The sequence below is a fragment of the Amblyomma mixtum genome, chromosome 3, assembly GCF_055824585.1.
Source record: "Amblyomma mixtum isolate Tamu chromosome 3, ASM5582458v1, whole genome shotgun sequence".
NCBI classification, from domain to species: domain Eukaryota; kingdom Metazoa; phylum Arthropoda; class Arachnida; order Ixodida; family Ixodidae; genus Amblyomma; species Amblyomma mixtum.
Genome location: NC_143014.1, coordinates 87463384 through 87482936, shown reverse-complemented (window position 1 = coordinate 87482936; position 19553 = coordinate 87463384). Strand labels below are relative to the sequence as shown.

Genomic DNA, 19553 nt, shown 5'->3' with positions numbered 1-19553 from the left:
AAACCTTAGCACTCGGGTCAGCAATCTAATGTCCCAAGGACTACGTCAACGAAGACGGACAACTGCGTTTCGTGCTCTGGCGTCGTCGCTGGGTTTATTTCTCGCTCGGTGGTGGGGCGCATCGCCGATGCCAGGAAAAACGTGGACTCTCGGGAAAGGACGCCAGAACAGAGAACGCAGTTACGGCGAGCATTTACACAGACGGCGAGAAAAGTTATCCCCGCGACAACGCGTGCCTGAAAACGCCGAAGGGCAGCAGCAGAGCCACTCTCGAACGCGGCGGCCAAGCGGGGCAGCTCGGGCGTCCGAGCCGGAGCTCTCGCCGGGAGCGGCAGCCCCCCGGCGAGAGGAGACGGCAGGCCGACGCAGCCCGTCGCCGGTGGCCAAAGTCAAGATGGCGGCGCTTTAAAGCGCGCCAAACGGCGGCGGCAGCGCGCGCGCACAGTCATCCTTCTCTCTCGGCTGCTGCTGTCTGCCACCAAGTTGCCACCGAACGACACGGGGCCGGACGGGAGGAGGGGGGGGGGTCTCCCTCCCGCTCGCGGCGAAAAAAAATCGATATTGTTCTCCAGTCTGAGCAGAGGCACTGGCCCGAAAAAGGGACAGAAAAGGAACACATAACGCGCGTGGGAGGAGGGAGCTGGACAGAGGGGACAAAAAAAGAGGGAGACCACCGGCCATTACAAAGAAAAGAGCGAGACAACGGCAAAAAGTCTTTCTCTTCTGCCTCTCTCGCCCTCCGAACTTTTTTTTCTAGACGACTTTTACGCGCCAGGCATTGCATGCGCTTATTTATTTATATTGCCGTACGCACGGCCTGGCTTTCCGTTCAGACGTTAATGCAACGCCAAGCACGAACAATGGGGAGATGCGAAAAAAAGAGTGGGCAAAAAAGTACTCAACGCTGGCCACTAGGTTCAGGAGAGACGTGCCTACTCCATCTCCCTGTCAGGAAAAAGGAAAAACGAAACAACGAAAATCAGAGAGAGAGAGAAAGAGAAAAGATTCCGATGGCTTCGACGACTTTTTAACGGGCCGGCATGAAAGCTAGTTTACTCACAGATACAAGGGACGAAGGGAGAGAAAAAGTCAAGATCGGTTTTCCGGTCATCAGTAATAAAGAAAAGTTGAGTAATGCGGGCTCGGCAACCTCTACAATGCACAGAGAACACTGAAGCGTACGAAAGAGTAAAACGAGACTTCACTCTTGAAAGCTACGGAGATCCTCAGGCTCATCTGGTTGAAAAATGTTATCACTAGCGCTTCACCGCAGGTTACCAGCTTTCCATTATAATTTAACACCCCAGATGCCTTTTTCAAACTGATCTTTCGGAGGCAACAGGAAACTCGCGCTTTACTCGTTTCAGTCTAAGTTAGAAAACAGCCATAATTCGGAGCATGCCAGGCTCTGCGCAGCCAGTTGCTTCATTCAGAAGTGTTCAAATTCACCAGCAGCATTTGCCAAGACCACGCCCATATGCATGTGCGTGCCTTTAATGAAACGTAAGCTCTTACATAGTACTGAAAGAAGAGGTACGGTTTCGTCTCTCTCTTAGTGCTTAAAAAAAAAAAAAACACGTTACATTAAAGAAAAGCCATTGCATGCACCATGCATCAAGCGTGCGAACATTCACAACCAACTTTTCAGTAACCCGCGTAACTTTAAACGCGACAGATGGCACTCATGAATAATGGCGCAAATAAAGGTGCTTTTACAAACCTGCATGAAAACAACGCTTGAGCTTTATGTACAGCACCGCCTTTGATTGGCAGAAGGAACTTCTATTACTAAATTTCACACTTGTTCCGCATTGGCCAGCGCTGCAGGATTCAGGAGCCTCTGGACTGTGTCCACGGATCAGGCACGTTGACAGAAATGTTACGGCCTTAGAGAAACCCAAAATTACTGCGGGCAGCCGCTGTTATAGAAATTGCGAAACATGACTAGTGAATCACCCACCCTACCCCACAAGAAAAAGAACACAAAACGCACTACAACCGCAAGTATTGCCATTCGCCTCACTTTTCGGAAGATCGCGGATTGCTGCTCTTATGACATCAGTTGTGCTCGGTATGCGACCTAACAGCATGACACAATGTACATGACGCTTCTGCAAACGCGGCATTTTAGAATAGGACCTCTAGCATATCGTTCGCCAAACTTTATTACCGCTGTAGAATAAGACGAATCTGTTGCCTCTTACCAAGAGCCAAAGAGCGCCTTGACTGGCACTGGACCACGGCTTAGAATAAAATGAACGGCACAGTACCACTTACAGAAAAAAAATACTGCCACCTTTGGGATTGAAAGGCAACGTTGGCGATCAGAGGGAATCGACGCCGTTACCGCATTTCGGCTCCTCATATCGTGATGTACAAGTGGCCGCAGAAGTTTCGGAACTGGGATGCCACGGAATTTAATATTTTTTCGGAAATCTAAGCATTCAGCCGCGATCTGATAAATGTGCACTGCACTCCCACCAGGGACCTGCAGAGCGCACCCGACACTGTCAGGCCGCACTTCCAGGCAGCCAAAAAACACAGCTGTTTCGTGGTGGTTTCCGTGTTCGGAAAAGTTATGACATGCGCATGGCTGCCGATAGCAGCTGCTTTACGTTTGCTGGAGGCACTTTCAACGAAGAAAGCTCTGAGATAGCAACATACTGCCGCGTAGTACCCCGAGGGTGGCGGAAAATCAGGTGGAGTGAAGAGGTTAGGAATCTGCGAGGACACGGTGACAGGGGCTGGGGCAAAACAGCGGTGAGGGGGTATCAATGCGAGAGGCCTTTGACTTGCAGGACACTTAACTTGGACTGTTACGGTGATGAATACGATGATCCTCATCGTAATAAACGGCGGAGAACACGGCACCTCAGTACACCCGGGGCTTGTTTAGTCGTATCATAAGGTGGCGCCACGACATCCCTGGGTATCCTCATCGCGTGCCCGTGGCATTGTGTGCTCCCGCTCGGTGGCGGCAGTGCTGGGAGAAGCCTGCCTGTAGCGAAACGCGGCCGGCACGGTGCGGCCGCCGCGCGAAAAGCGGCCATCCGACCGGTGTGCGAAGAGGCGGCGGCCACGCCTGCGTGGCGAGACAAGGCGGAGGGCAAAGCAGTGGCCCGTGACACAAGAGCACGTTACGCCGCAGCTCCCGACAGGCGTCTTTACACGGGCCCACAAGGACGGGCCTGTTGAAGCGAGACAAACGACTGCACCTCGTGTATACATCCAGGCTCGGCCTCCATGAATCATGGTCAGCCAGGAGAGGGATCCCAGGGAGGGCAGAAAGTGTCGAGGGAGAAAGAAGGAAGCGGGGAAGAAAAAAAAAAGGGGGAAGAAAGAAGGCAACGAACGAAAACGAGGAAATCGGAGGGGTCAGAAACAAGCCTGGCCATTTGGGTCTTTCTGCGGCGGTGGGAACCACGCTTTCGGGGGCAATGTTATTCCTGTCATCTCTACTTTTTTTTCCTTCTGCTTTTCGTCGGCCATCTCTCGCCCAACTGAGAGAGCGAGAGTGCATACATATGGCGCATCAAAGAGAAAAAGAGGGTAAGGAGAAACGCGCAAGGAAGAAAAGAACACAGAAAAATAAAAGAAGACAAAAAGGGGGAGTTGCATATCGCCGTTGAGGTTCCCACTGTGGCAGTACGAGCGGTTTCCCTCGCGTGAACGTTGTGGCCGCGTTCACTTAAACTCTCCTTGTCCTCCCCTGCCACGTCTCCCCCCTGGTTACCTCTTGTGTGTTTTTCGCTTGTTTTCAGACGCGGAGCGATGGCCAGAACACTGAACGAAATCGAGAGTACAAAGCCGCGGACAATTTCACCGTCGGACCGCATCGGCTAAACGACGCGGACGCAAAACCGTGGTGCCTCAACGTGGGATAAAGGAGCCGCTGTCGAAGGCTGGACTATGAACACTCGCCGTGGCACTAGGCAGCTAGTCAGGCCACCAGCCAACAGGACTGTCATATAAACAGCGGGTACGCTAGAGGAATGCCGCAGTTGATAACCATGGGAACATACGAGGGGGTACCCAAAAGAAACCGGACTAAATTTTTTGGTCGGCAAAGCTTCTGTGGTACCGCGTTTTGCCACCAGGAGCGCATAGAACGAACATTCCAGAGTCAGTAAGCCGAGTGCCGTCGTTGAAGGAGGTCAGACTAGTTTAGGCAGAGTTTTAGAGTGACGACTGTTTTGTGTGAATTTCGTTTTTGCAATGGCTGATTTTCGTGAACAGCGTGCGTTGGTGAAATTCTGATTTTTGCTCGGAAAAAGTTGAATGGAAACTCTTGAAATATTAAGAAAGACGTACAAGGACGATGCTATGGGGACAACTCAAGTGTTCCTGAATCGATTCCTGAATGAAAGCAACAATCATGCCAATGGAAAACTTCAAATTCACCTCGCCTCAAGAAAGCTCGCCAGGTGAAACCAAACCTCAAAACAATGCTGATTTGTTTTTTCGACGTGAGAGGAGTCGTCCATTGAGAATTTGTTCCGCAGGGTCAGACAGTTAGCCAGGCTTTCTACTTGGATGTTTTGAAAAGATTGGACAACAGTGTGCGGTGGAAGCGGCCAGATTTGTGGCGGTCGGGTGACTGGTTTTTCCATCATGGCAATGCCCCTGCTCACACAGCCCTGTCTCTACGACACTTTTGGGCCAAAAATGGCATGACCCCTATTCCTCAACCCTCATACTCTCCCGACCTTGCCCCGTGCTACTTTCTTTGTTTCCTAGAATGAAAAAATAGGTGAATGGCAAGCGTTTTGCTGATGTTACTGAAGTGAAGAAAAAAACGACGGAGGCACTGTCAAGCATCACAAAAGATGAATTTAAACAATGTTTTCAAAAATGGAATGAAAGATTCGACAAGCGTATCATTGCAAGTGGGGAATACTTTAAAGGAGATTGAAGGTCTGTGCTTAAAATGTGAACAAATAAGTTCAAACAAAAATAAGTCCGGTTTCTTTTGGGTACCCCCTCGTAGCGCCTAGAAACAACTACAACGCATACGACATTACAACAGCGGGACCGAAGAAGGGCGGCTTCTCTTCAAACGGTCGCGGTGCTAAATGCAGGTGAAGCATCGAGACGGCGCAGCGGGCGTACACGGAGGGGCCATCAGAGAATATTAAATATTTCAGCAGATATATATCGGGTGGGGAAGTTGAATGCAGCCCGGCCTCTTTGCCGTCTTTTCTGTCGTCGATTTCTGTGATCAGTGTCATTACAAAATGAATAAGAAAAACTGTGGCGCACATAATAATCGAGCAGCGCAGTGTGAATACGGCAGTGAACGCGAACTAAGTGCATCAGAATAACCTACGGGGATGCCATGAACCACATAAACGGGCCAGCTGAGCGAGAAAAACAAAGGAGGCTGCGACCAAATGCCTCCACCACCCCCCATACATCGGCATCAAATCGCGCAAGAACATGAAAGCAAAAACAAGCAACTAGTGGCGACCATGCGCCACCTGAGACTGTATGTCGGCGAAGAGCAGACACAGTGCAAGCACTCCCAGGCAGGACAGACTTGGTGCGCACCGCGCCACAATGGATGGGAACGGGCCTCCGCCACCACTGGCTTCCTCTTCTCAAGCGCGCGTGCTTTACATCTCAGCCCGGTTTCACTTGTCGATTATTGCTTCAAAGCCACTGCCTGCTGTCAATGCCATCGCGCTTCCGAACGCTTCCTTCCCTCGCTTTTCAACCGGCGCGAGACATGCAAAGAAGACGCCGCCGCCGCCGCCAACAAAACCAACAGTGCACAAGCTCGCGACAGCAACAAAACAGCGGGAAACGAAACGCACGAAGAGCCGCGCGCACACAAGCAGGTAAGGCGGACGGTTTGAAAGACGGCAGTTTTTGTCGGCCCCACAACGGCGCCCTATAGGAGCGCCCAGACACAAAATCGGAGCAGCGGCGGGGCAGAAGGAAGGCTCTTTGCGAGCCTTGAACTTGACAATGAAACCCGTGGGGGGCTTGCAACCTGTGGCCACACTCTGCGCTCAGCACTGGCGGTGAATGCCAAGCGACCGTTCCCTCATTCTTTCGGCCCCCATGTGCAACGCTGAGCTCGGCGTGCAGGAGAGACAGCGCCCAGGAAATAAGCGCACGCGCGCCATTGGAAAGCTCGCAGAGAGGTCGCGTGATGTGCTGTTGTGAAACAAAAAAAAAGTTTACAGTACGATTTAATGCATTAAATCTGAAGTCTTTGTTGCCAGAGAGGCTTTGTAGGTGAGCTGCAATCATGGCATGTGCTATGGTAGGAACTAACAGAGGGCAACGTTAAAAGGAAGTAGAGTTCCTTATTTATAGTGTTCTACAAATAATAAGAACATGCAGTTCTCCTTCCCTGTAAGCGTAACCGGAAGAATATAGAATATGAAGTACAGAGCGAATAACAAGCATGCTTCAGCGCAGTCTTATGGTCTAAAGCACCTTTGGTGAAAGATGGTTTTCAAAGAACAGTCTGTAGTTCCAACTACGATTCAGTGATTCAGTAACTTGATAAATCCCAGATTACTGTTCATTGGTCCCGCCCTAGTGCAGACCTTCTTTCCACCTCAACTAAAATACCTCTCCAGTGAGGCACCGCTGTGTGTCATTTCTCGAAAACAAACGCGGGAGGCTGATAAGGCGAGGAAGAGCAGAAAACTCACCTGCAATGGGACAGAGCATTGAAGGTTCAAAGAGAATGGAAAAACCTGGATGCCAGACGGGCATGACGAAGCCAACAAATCTTCCGTTTTGAACCGCGAGGAAGTGGTGCCTCCAAATGGTTCTTGTGATCGCTCTTAAGAATCCGACTGACTATCAAATAAGGTTTTCCTGCCTGCTTGTTCAGTTAACTAATATGAACTGGCGGCACCAAAAACATTAAAACAAAGAAAAAAATTAAGCAAGGGAGGGCGGACCAGATTTAGCCACTCTCCTATCTATGCAATGGGGATGATCGCTTACAGTCGGTCCAGTTTTAAACTCGCACGAATCACTAGCTTGCAGGCCGCAGGCAACACAGCAGGCACATCACAAGGAAGACCGCAGGCAACAAACAAACAAACAAACAAACAAACAAACAAACAAACAAACAAACAAACAAACAAACAAACAAACAAACAAACAAACAAACAAACAAACAAACAAGTGCACAGCTGCGCAATCAGGCGAAAGCCAAAGACCCTTCTGCCTGCGCCCCGCATCGTACAACTGCAGAAAATGAGAAAATCAATACAAAGCTAAAAGACACTTTTCCTTTCGCGAGCCAAAGTTTAAAGAAAAGTATGGGTTTTTACTGGCCCCCGAAACCATGAGAGGCTGCTCACGAACACTCCCATCACAGGGGCTCATACTCTCAAGGGCACACTCACATGTGAGTGTGAATGTTCATGGCTGTAGTCATGAATGCACTCAGTCTGCCTCACTCATAAGTGAGTGTTCTGCGCTGGACTCACTGCAGATGCACTCACTGCAGTGCTGCAGGTCGATTGAGTGTTCACTCTCTCATTCCACCGCTGTGCGAGAGTTGCCACTCGCACACCTTACTCACAATGTGGGTGACAATGTTCCTAACATCAGTCCTGACAGCACCCATAACCCCTCACTCACCCGAGACGGAACCAGCGCATTCATCGGCGGGCCTAATCATCTATTTCTACGACGTGAACTGCGAGGCCACTGACTGACAGAGCCAGTGCGAAGCGCGGAAATGAATCGAGCATAAGGTCCCATTGCAGTCCTGTACTTCGGGACTTCTTGCTGCAATATACATTCGACAATACGTTCGACTTTCGCGTGGGCAAGTGTTGAGAAGGCGGGCGGAGCGTAGATAGCTGGTAGTGATGATGCTGATCTCCCCACCTAAAGCATACGCGGCACCAAGTTTCTTTGAAGCCTTGTTACCATTTTAGTTTCACGATCAGCGCTTCCTCTAACTTTTGCTTGCCTCAAAGCATTTCGCGCGGCGCGTCCAAAAAATGTATCAGCAATTCAGATTTTTAGCTAGAGTAGAAAGCTTAACGGGACCATCTGGAATTATTTATGCTCACAGATATGTGCGGGGCTCACGTCCTCCCGTGTACTCGCACTGATACGGACTCAAGTTCCCTCACAGCCACTGGCACTCAAAGGAGCTCAATAGCGCTCACAGAGACCAACTCCATCCCAAAGGCTCGCTCACGCTCAGAGAAGCCCACACTCACACTGGCTCACTGACACTTATACGCGTATAGGAGTGTGAGTGAGGCGAAATGAGCGCACTTACCAGTGAGCCTGTCGAACTCTGGTGTCGCAAGCTGCACTTTGGCTGCGATGGACGCCGTAGTGGCGGGCCCGAATTAATCTCGACCATACCGGTTTCCTTAAACTTATCCAAAACCTCACTATATTTATGGTTCTTGAACGCGTAGCCTTGCGCTCATTAGCCCAACGCCAATCCATCGAGGCTCGCGAGCGAAGATTTAAGAAGCAGTCGATATCCCTTAAAGGTGCACTGAAGAGGAATCTGAACTTGTCTTTTTGCCGCGGGAACTCGATCTACACGTTCCTAGCATTCTTAGAAACTGCGACTTATTGCCCTGTGTGGCCAATTTCCCTAATTAAATCGAATTAAGGTCCGGCTCCCACCCTTTTTTTTTTTAATTCTGCCTCGTACGGTGGGCGGAGTCGACCAACGCGTGGAGTGCCTTTCGCCCAGTCCCGTGGCGGCTTGCCGCTCTGCCATCGGCGGAGTAATACGTAGTAGTCCGTAGTAGCAAATAGTCCGCGCGTATTTTTATTTCTGCGGGCTTATTTTGCGGCTATATTATCTGCGAATGAAACTATTTATTCATGGAAACCTAAAAAACAAAATAAAGCGAAAGCAAAGCCTCCACGGAGCTGGCTGAAAGGAACTTCACGCGTTGGTCGACTCCGCCCATCGTACGAGGCAGAATTAAAAAAAAAGGGCGGGAGCCGGACGTTAATTCGATTTAATTAGGGAAATCGGCCATACAGGGCAATAAGTTGCAGTTTCTAAGAATGCTAGGAACGTGTAGATCGAGTTCCAGCGGCAAAAAGACAAGTTCAGAATCCTCTTCAGTGCACCTTTAAGAGCCTTTAAAATTTTGTAACTCTATTAATCAGCACGAGCATTCAGAGTCCGAACTAGCGGAGCTGCTTGCACGAAAAGGCGGATCGTGAATGGGTCACCCTCATGACTTCGCCGATCATGGTAATCTAGCCTGCGAAGCGATAAGCCAAGGCTACCCGTCGGAGACATAGATTTAGTTGTATTTGTACATATATAAAAGAGCTCTATGAGCGTCATGTTTTCACTAATATTAAACTATACAGAGATATAATTTAATGTTAGTGAAAACATGATATCTATAGAGCCCTTTTTAGTTACTTTATTTTAAACTACTAGCGCCCTCGTAGTCGTCAGTCTTAAACATTAGTCCTTTCACTCAATCAACAGACCTCCTAAGAAGAGTCACAGCAATTTTAAGTAATTGTAGATACAGTCGAATGCCTCTACAACGAACGCCTCTTCAGCGAAACGACCTGTATAGCGAAGGATTTTGTTTGTCCCGGCCGAATTCCTATCTTTCGTTATGTATTGTGAACGCCTCTACAGCGAAGACCATTACAACGAATTAGCCTGTACAACGAAGGAATTTAGGCGCCCCTGACGGCTGATTTGTTGCTTTACAACGAATACACTCAGCGACACCGCCATTGTCCTGCGCAGTCGCGACAAAGCCGTGGTGCACACTGTGAATTTCTTGCCACCAAACTGCACTTCCCTGTTGCCGCCGCTAGATCAAGTGTTATACGGTCGGCCAAGGCGCACTACCGCACAAGACTGCTGCAACGAATTCTGGTAAACCTGGAGCACAAGGTTGAGCTACCAACTAGGGTAAACGTTCGCCAAGCCATTGAGATGATTACGAGCGCTTGGTGGAGCGTCCCGCCAGACGTCGTGCTTAATTGCTGGTCGAAGGCTGGATTTTCTACAGCTCAGGACAGCGCTAGCGACGCACCTGACGAGCGCGCCGATGACCGCGACTGTTCCTGTCCTGCTGCACAGCTCCAGGAATCGCTCAACTCGTACGCTGCTTCGTGCAACACAGCAGCGGGTGTGACCTCTGACGAATACGTCGCCGTTGACGATGACGTGATGACCTGCTCTGAAGTGACGACTGAAGACATCGTCGAAGCAATCAAGGACGGGAAGGAAGCGGAGGCCGACAAAGATAGCAATGACGAAGAGCCTGCAGGCGAAACAAAATTTTGACGACAAGAGAGGCCATAGCGGCATTCGACGCTCTGCAGCTGTACCTTGCATCGCTCCCGTGTTTTCCCGCAGAGCATTCCGTGAACCTCGATGTGATAAGATCGGCTGCGGATGCACATTTCATCGGACGAAGTGTCCAGAAGAAAATTACCGATTCTTTCATTAGGTATCTCTTGAATTCAAGCTAAATAAACGGTTTCTTTTGCTGAACGTGCTTAGGCTTGGTCTATTGCGTGCGATAAGGTGCGCGACCTTTACAACGAAGTGACCTGTATAACGAAGGACTCTGGAGGTTCCGAGCGCTTCGTTATAAAGGCGTTCGACTGTAATCGTTTTTTTGTCTTTTCCGGCCAGCAAGAGCAGACGGAGAACTGGGACTTCACAGTGCGGCGTATAACGCAAAGGAAGTGATTGCTGGGAAGCAGCATCCGCGCTGCAAAGACGAGGGAGGAACCGCGTCATCCCGGGTATGTATACGTAGAAACGCACCCGTTCAGCGTGGTCCTCGTGACAAACCAGCCGAAGAAGAGGCGAGCCAAGGCGTGCATGATCTGGGTGCCCAGCCAGTTGGACTTCTCCGTGCTGACATCGAGGAAGGACTGCGTGTCGGCATCCAGTTCACACTGCACGAAGCGGGACCGCAACACCTCGTCCGCAAGCAGCTCGGTTTTGATGCTGTACCACTGCGAGGGAAGAGGGAAAGGAGACGGGACCATTCGATATGAATCTTCAGGGCGCCGATATATGAAAAATAGAAACAATGCCGCAAATTTGACTGTCATGCATGGTCGTGAATTTGCTTCGGACGTAGACACACGTTGAAAAAGCCTAAATTATACTGTGCTATGCACAAAGACGGACTCTTAGGTTGTCACGCATGGTATGAACATTAAACACAACCTACTAAAGTTTAACACCTCATAGGAATGAGCAGCCATGGCGGACATAATAATTAGGGGCTAGAAATTATTTAACAAATCCGAGTTTCTGACTTTAGACAGAAACTGCTGGCACACAGGCATTTTCCAAAACAATCACACTCAACGGTGGCAGCCTGAAATCATGAGTTTACCTAGCCCATATCTGAAAGGATAAAAACCAGCGGAAATGACGCTGGCAGATTAAAGACACACAGTACGACGCTGGTCACCCTGTGTGTCTTTACTGTGTCTGCGTCACTTCCGCTGGTTTTATTCTTGCAAATATAGACCAACTCGCCCAGCTCTCCACTCAAAGTCCAAGTGGGCATAGTAGCATTTGGCACGGTGGCGCTGCTAGCATGTGGCCCGCTGACAACCAGTTGACGTTCATTGTGCAGCTGTCCCTTGGCCTGCTGTTTCATGCCGGCGATGGAGACAGACACAGCGCAAACCAGGGTGACCAGGACTGCGCACGTGCTCTACGTTAACAAATGCCACGTGCTGGATCCGCCCCAACATACATCGTGGGAGTTACGCCGTCACCATAGGACGACAACAGGCTCGGAACTCTGGGAACGTGATCAGCAGTCACCGCCACCACTGCTCCCCGCCGCTATAAACAGCCTTCCTTGGGTCAACTCTGCCACTGGGCATGGGGGCACTGCTAGCATGCGGGAAGCGGACAATCCGTTAGCATTGACTGTGCAGGTAAGGAAAGATTTCCGAGGTTGCATCAGATCCGCTCAAGTGGCCCTTTCCTGGTAGTGCTGCCATGCTCAGCGGTTTTTGCCTTGGTTGTTGATGTCGCCTTTATCTCGAGAGGGTTTCTGCTGTTGGATAGAGATATTGAACCTAATCCTGGCCCCTATATGACCCAGACTGCTACATAGCTCGACGAAATTGGAGCCGATATTAAATATATTAAATAAAACGCTTGGTAGACGTGGAAAACAAACTTGACGTACTTGCAATCCTTGAAGACAAGGTAGAATCTTGCCAAGAACAAATAACCGGCATGAATCAAGCCATAGATGAAAATGAAGAGAACATTTAACCTAGAAAATCACAGTAAACAGTCTGACTTTATTATTTATGGCCTTCCAGAAAAAAACATGACGAAATTAGCGAGTAGTTGGAGCAAAATGTTAACGTCGACACTGTAGTAGAGCTTGAGCAGGCTGCCACCGAGCGAATACATACATAGGTATGGGAAGCCCGCGCCGGGTAAGATTAGGCCAGCTATAATGAAGCTATAGTGGACTACAGACAAAAAGTAGCAATGTTAGGAGGAGGGTACAAACTCAAGGCAACTAACTATTCTATTGGGGAAGGCTTCTCTGAAATAATTAGAGACATACAGAAAAAACCAAACCGGAAAAAAAAAAGGAAAGAGTATCACTCCCATATGGCAATCTATACATCAACAAACGCGGGTATATTTCGGACCAAGATAAAAGGGACAGTGTACCGAAGCAAAAAGAACAACACAGAAAGAAACTGCCTAGTAACCCGCCAAGTCGCAAAACCAAAATTGGCTGGCGGTTTAACATTGCTAAGCACAAAATATTATGCAAAAACACAGTTTTTTTTGCAGGTGCACACCACCGCCACGTAGCTGAAAGCGCGATTAAGGTGTCCACTGACAGAGGTAGCCAGTTATGTGCGTGTTAACTTTTTCATCGTCAGTTCCAATTTACCCAACGTACGCCGGCGGACTAAGCTCCAGTGCCGCGTTTCTGCAGCAGTGTTGTCAACGCGAACGCATGCAGCGCACATCTCTCGGTCACTGCCGCCACATAGCCCAAAGCGCGAAAAATTCAGGGGGCACTTTGACTGTCTAAAGTGCGTAGAGGCGGAAGCGTTTTCCGCACCACTTTGACTGCTTCTGTGGCACTGGTGGCGTCACATATAATTGAGTACTAATTACTAAGTGATGACAAATCAGTTAATTAATGAATAATTACTGATTAATGTCTGAATACTAATTAACTGCTGATCAATGACGCTTAAGCTTCGCCATTAGGAGTGGAACGTGACGGCGTGTTGTAGCGCTGCCAGGTAGTCCACGGAACGCCACCACCCGTTCGGCGTGATGCCTTGCCCTTTGAACGCAACGCTTTTTGAGGAAAGGAAATGGCGCAGTAATCCTCTGTCATCTCGGTGGACACCTGAACCGCACCGTAGACGAAGGGAGGAAGTGGGAGTGAAAGAAGAAAGACAAAGAGGGCCCGTAATGAAGAAAATGATTATTGTATTTGAGGAAAGGAAATTACGCAGTAACTGTCTCACATATCTTGGTGGACACCCGTCAAAACTCAGGGGGGGGGGGGGGGGGGGGGGGGGGCACTTTCGCCCCTAAGAGTGGAACGCGACAGCGTCTTGCAACGCTGCCAGGGAGTTCATAGAACGCCATCGCCCATTCGGTTCTACGCCTCCCTCATCGGTAAATTGATTTTTGAGGAATGGAAATGTATCTGTCTGTCATATCTCGGTGGACACCTAAACCTCGCCGGAAGGGAAGGGAGGAGGATGGGAGTGAGCGAAGACAGCGTATTCACTAGACGCGCCTTTGTTCATTCCAAACCATTGAGCTGGCATGGCGGGGTGGATAGCATGCTCGTCTCGCACTCCGAGGACCGGGGTTCGATTCCCGCGCTCGACCAATTTCGTACTCGGTTTTAAATAATGGCCTGACTAGACAAGTTAATTAGGCTAATTGGGTAATTAAGCAATTAACTAAGCTCAGTCCCACTTACTTGGAGCATCACTATACGATCCCTTCAATTGGTTGCATGGTTACTAGCCAAAGTACAATTGGCCCCGTTTGAAATTCGCGCACTGTGACGTCACGACCGTTTCGACCAATTGAAAAGCGTGACATTTTGAAATTCGCGCACTGTGACGTCACGACCGTTTCGACCAATTGAAAAGCGTGACATTTCTGTCGACAACTGCTGCTTACAACGATGAGACATTAAAGGCTTCCGCCTTAATATTAGTTTGATAGTCGCATTAGTTCATGAAGACGACGATGTGCAATGCAGAGCGAGAGAGTGTGTCGCAGTTTAACACCAGGCGTGTTCGGCTGCGGCGATAGCCTAGTGCTCTCGCGCAGTTGCCAGCGCCGCTGATCTGCTTGCGCCACCGCGGGTTCGAATCTCAGTCGCGGATAATTATTTGATTGTTCTTATTTATTTATTTCACTAACCACCAACCTACCAACCCCGAAAGCATACAAACATCGCAAGATCTTGCTCGGGGTTTACCCATCGGAATAGAGCTTCCACACTAAAAAAAAAGTCTAACACGGATAAATGTAAATTCCCGTTGTGTACTAAACAAAACATAAGCATTGGAAAGCTTATTAGTAGACTGATTCGGATACTGTGGCCATCGCGGAAACGTGGCTGTCACCCGTTATATTCGACCGCGCGAGTGCCGCTCCAAACTACACAATCGTACGAAAAGACCAGGTGGAGAAGTGGCATTACTGATCTGAAATCGTTTTCCGCTAGTACCTCTTCCGCCGCCGCGGTGGCGCAGTGGTTACGGTGCTCGGCTGCTGACCCGGAAGACGCGGGTTCGATCCCGGCCGCGGCGGTTGAATTTCTTTGGAGGAGAAATTCTAGAGGCCCGTGTACTGTGCGATGTCAGTGCACGTTAAAGAACCCCAGGTGGTCGAAATTTCCGGAGCCCTCCACTACGGCGTCTCTCATAGCCTTAGTCGCTTTGGGACGTTAAACCCCATAAACCATCAACCAAAGCAGTACCTCTTCCCGAGGTGGATAACGCTGACGCCATTCTTTGTAAACTTTTGTGCGAAGGGATGTGAATTGTCACCGGTTGCGTTTATCGGAGTCCTTCTTATGATAGTGCATGCCTTTCAATCATTCAAGAATGCATGCAGCGTCATGTCCATCAATCCAGGACTATTCTTGCAGGTAACTTTAACCTTGCCAACATAAACTGAAGACTGAGCCACGATGCATCGCCCATCAGAAGCTTCAGAAGCGCCAATATGCGTGATGCTAATCTTTAACCTACATCAACTGGTTACTCATCCAACTCGCATTCAAGGTACAACAAAAATACCTCGACCTCATGCTTCTTAACCGCCATCTTCCCAAGTTCAAAAGGACATCATCGAAGGAATATAATATCTGAGCACAATACATCTAAGTGGACATTCCCTCTCAATGACTGCATTATTAATTAGCCTACAGCGAAAAGTTTTATTCACTTTAATAGAGCAGATGACGCCAGCTTACTAACTTACCAAGCGCATGAATCCCAATCTTTCTTAGAAAAGACTTCTAAAGTATGCACTGATATAAATTCACAGCGGTTTTATTTTAAGAGCACTGTCCTGCACTCCGTAAATAATAAAATTTAAAAAAAAATCAGAAAAAAAAACAGCTCACCAAGAACCCGCAGATCCCACGTGAAGTTATCCATGCTAAGCGGCGTGTAAAACGGCTTCGTAAGGCTAACAAATATATACCGAAACCACTTACAACCCCCAAGTTAAAATCTACTGTTATGGAATTCAAGGAAAAACTAAAACATTCAAAGCAATTGTGATCTTTCCAAGCTTTCTGAAAAATAGCCCCCAAACCATCTGGAAACATTTACGCAGTACCCAGCCGACAACGAACAAACTAACCGGAAAAGAAACTACCATGGCCGATAGTTACACCATTTTCTTTTACTCGGTCTTCACGAAGGACAATAGCATACACCCCCCCCCCCCTCTCCCACTGCCTTCTACCTCGGTGCTTTATCCATTAATAATAATGGACGCCAGAATCTTATATATCCTTCTCAACATTAACACACAAAGAAATGAACGGCCCTTACGGAATTCCAAACGAATTCATAAAAAAATATGCTGTGGCGCCGAAAATATCTGGGACAAATTTTTCGTGAGCCACTATCAACTGCTAGTCTAACGCATGACTGGATAAAGGCTAAAATAATAACGATTCACAAGATAGGAGACAGAACAAATGTTGGCAGGCTTCAGCCCATATCGCTTACTAGAACTTCACGCAAAATACTAGAGCTTATCTTTTTTTTTTAACACACAACTACGCTTATAGAACGTGAAAACTCATCTCACCTCACCAGCATGGTTTTCGAGCTGGCTTATCAACCTTCACTCAGCTAACAGAGGTAGCTAATTAATAACCGCTCTCAAACTGATTAATAACCGCTCTCAAACTGATGATTTTACTGGACTTATCAAAAGCTTTTGATTGCGGTTGTCATAACCCTCTAACTGCGAAAAAAAGAGAGCAGGTCATTGGAAAGGAAGAAGTTTCGGCCTGGATAACAGATTATTTAACACATCGCTTTCAGCTTGTTACGTTCGAACATCTGCCATCCGATGTCACTGTCACCAGACATCTGGAGATCCACAAGGCTCGGTTCTTGGCCCACTGCGTTTCCTGATATTTATTAATGACATAACCAATATTATAGGGTGCAAAATTACTGATCGAACACTGATGATTGCGTCCCATATAAAGAAATTAACAGCCACAACCATCATCTCGTTCCTTCTGAATCCATTAACACGTTAGCCTAGCGGTCCTCCCAGTGGCAAATATGCGTTAATGTCAATAAATCAGTGGCAGCGACAATAACAAGAAGAAAATCAGACCTCTCATTTCACCTGTATCGTAAATGGCACGCCACTTTCGAAGGTTGAAAAAGAAAAATATGTAGGAATAACGCTGACATCAAATCTTTCTTGCGAAACGCACATAATATTACTGCTACTGCAGTGCGAAAGATATTTTATCTAAAAATATGCTTAATCTTGCTCCAATGAATATTAAGCTGCTGACCTATGAATATCTGTGAGGACCGTTTTAGAATACTCTAATACGCTAACACAATTTGGTTTCCTTATACAGCAACTAACATAGCTAAACTTGAAGGCGTACAAAGAAAAGCAGCCAGGTTCATTCAGAGAAAATATCGTCACACTGAGTTGCCCTAACGTTTCTTAGCATGCTCACACCTTAGTACATTATCGACGAGAGTAAAACAAGCTTAAGTAAAATTCCTTTTTTTAAGTTCTCGATCGTCAGTACAAAATTGATATCACCCTGTACATTTCGCATTCGCAATCTCGAATAGCCCGGCACCAACACGAGCATGCGCTAACCGACTATTCCTTTTCTAATGACACTTTCAGGTAGTCATTCTCTCCACGGGTAATCAGAGAAAGGAATAAACTAAACTTGTCAATAACAAATACAAATTCATCATCCTAGTTCGTTTCACAGCTAGAACTCACCGCAAGATATTAATGCTTCTAATGTTTGTTCCAAACTCTCTGTTATGCAACACAGACAATACGGAAAACTGTAATTTTAATGAACCTATCATTGTTCCATAGCATTTCACGTTTTGCCTTTGTCTATGATGTGCCCATGGTGTTGTTCATTTTATTTTGCGTTTGTCTACCACTGAATTTTGTATACTTTATCGTTTGTATTTGTTGAATCGTTGTGCTGGTTCCTTTTTGTGTGTTACTCGCACGTGTGACTTCACGCGAAAAAAAGAACGCCTGTTTTTGTCCGTCAGCTAGGCTCTGGGTTGAGAGCGGCAGTGCTGTTAAATAAATAAAAGCTATAAATAAATAATGCCAGATCGAAGCAAACAGGGCTGTAATTTCCCCACACATAGCCAACTCTTTATCAGCTTCGGTTACAGTTCCAAGATGAACCTAATGCGCCACATAGCATCAACGCCAGCAACCACAGAGCGCAGTCTTGCGCGTTTTACGTATAAGTGACACCGAACTTAGGCATCAGTTCATTGGCCGACTTTATTTTTACTGCGCTGCCACTAGAGTCGTTGTCTGTGCGATCCCTCTGCGGCCTTGAAGAGCTGGGTGCCACAGGCCTGTGTGTCAGGGGAGCTATAGACCTTGGTCACGTGACCTTGTGACGTCATCACAACCTGTCCATCGGATTCTAAGCAAACTGCCCACCGTGGCAGGTGGCAGTTCAATTACTGATTAGTCGCGTGAGGTTGCTCGGAAAGAGCAGCCTGGGTCTCACAAGCCCCACAGGTGGCAGCACCTGCCATCACAGGGCAGTGGCGCATCGCTTAACCGCTGCAATACACTGCGGCAGGACTGGTACGAGGACTCCCAGCGATCTACGAATATAAAGAAAAAAATACCAATTGCGCATATCTGGACATTAACCCATTAATGCTATCACGTAATATCCTTAAGGCGGAGCTAAAGTGTCTCCTCCAGTTTTACTGCGCTAGCACGAAGGCCGCCAGTCTACAATTTCGCCGATCTTTGTCTGACGCCCGGTTGGCCTCGAAAACCGAGCTTCGACCCGAAATGGCAACCAAACTTGAAAACCGAAGTGCTGGCGCACTTAATTTGCATCTGGCCTATCCACGTTTAATCGTGCGTCATTTCCTAAAAAATAATTTTGCTCCAGAGTTAATTAGTGCGTTTTTAATCTTCTAGTCTTGCACTACTTCCACTTTCAAACTCATCCTGGTTCTTGGTCGAACTGCGCCTTTTTTTTTTTTTGTCTGCCGAAAGCATGCCAGCCGCGCAAAATTTTATGATCGCATTGCTCTGTTTACGGCCAAAGGAGGCTGGCACCGTGCGGAAACATAGGCTAAGAGTCGATGTGGTGAGATGTTTGTGATCAGGTTAAATGCGCCCGAAAACGGCCGTTTATTTTCCCGTTCTTTGCGTACATTCCCACAACACAACTAATTATGAATCAACACTCAATTTGTGCTATCTGCATAAAGAGGCTCGGTTGAGGATGCCAAAAGTGAATCAGTCAACGTTAGAAAGGTACAAAATGCGACGATAGTGACTAGCTTATGGACAGAGGAGACGACAGCGACATCTTATCAATGCTGCTTCAGCTACATTCTTTGCCACCAGCGACCGAAGGCGCAGCGCGACCTCTCAAGCGCGATATCACTGCGTAGGCTGCCGAACAAACGGCTGCGAAAACCGTACACAATGACAAGAACGTAAGAAATACACCTTTCACCACCTAAACCCCATATATGGCCAATGGAATGAGACGTCACCTTCAGGAAAAAAAAAAAGAGGCAAGTAATAAAAAAACAACAAGAAAGACGAAGGAACACGAAGCTCGACGCTGTACCAAAGGGACTGCTCCATCGAGTCGGAAAGTGTAACAGATGCTCGTCAGCAACAGCCCAAGGATTAGACCGAGACCGAGTCGACATTTCCCCTCCCCCGCGGAGGGCCCAGACCGGGGTACCGCGAGCCCACGCAGGAGCTACGTCTCAATCCCCGGCATTCCCAGCGCACACATATAGCAGCCACGGGC

General features: G+C 48.1%; 1 protein-coding gene across 2 annotated transcripts in view; it reads right to left on the bottom strand.

Annotated features, from left to right (window-relative positions):
* The window catches only part of LOC149350841 (protein-L-histidine N-pros-methyltransferase), a 206117-nt gene that overhangs the window by 134067 nt on the left and 52497 nt on the right, over positions 1–19553 (bottom strand). For both annotated transcript variants that reach the window (XM_089580019.1, XM_089580018.1), the window contains one exon: positions 10769–10962. In XM_089580019.1, the coding sequence (XP_089436145.1) occupies positions 10769–10962 (194 nt within the window). The remainder of the gene's footprint in view (positions 1–10768; positions 10963–19553) is intronic.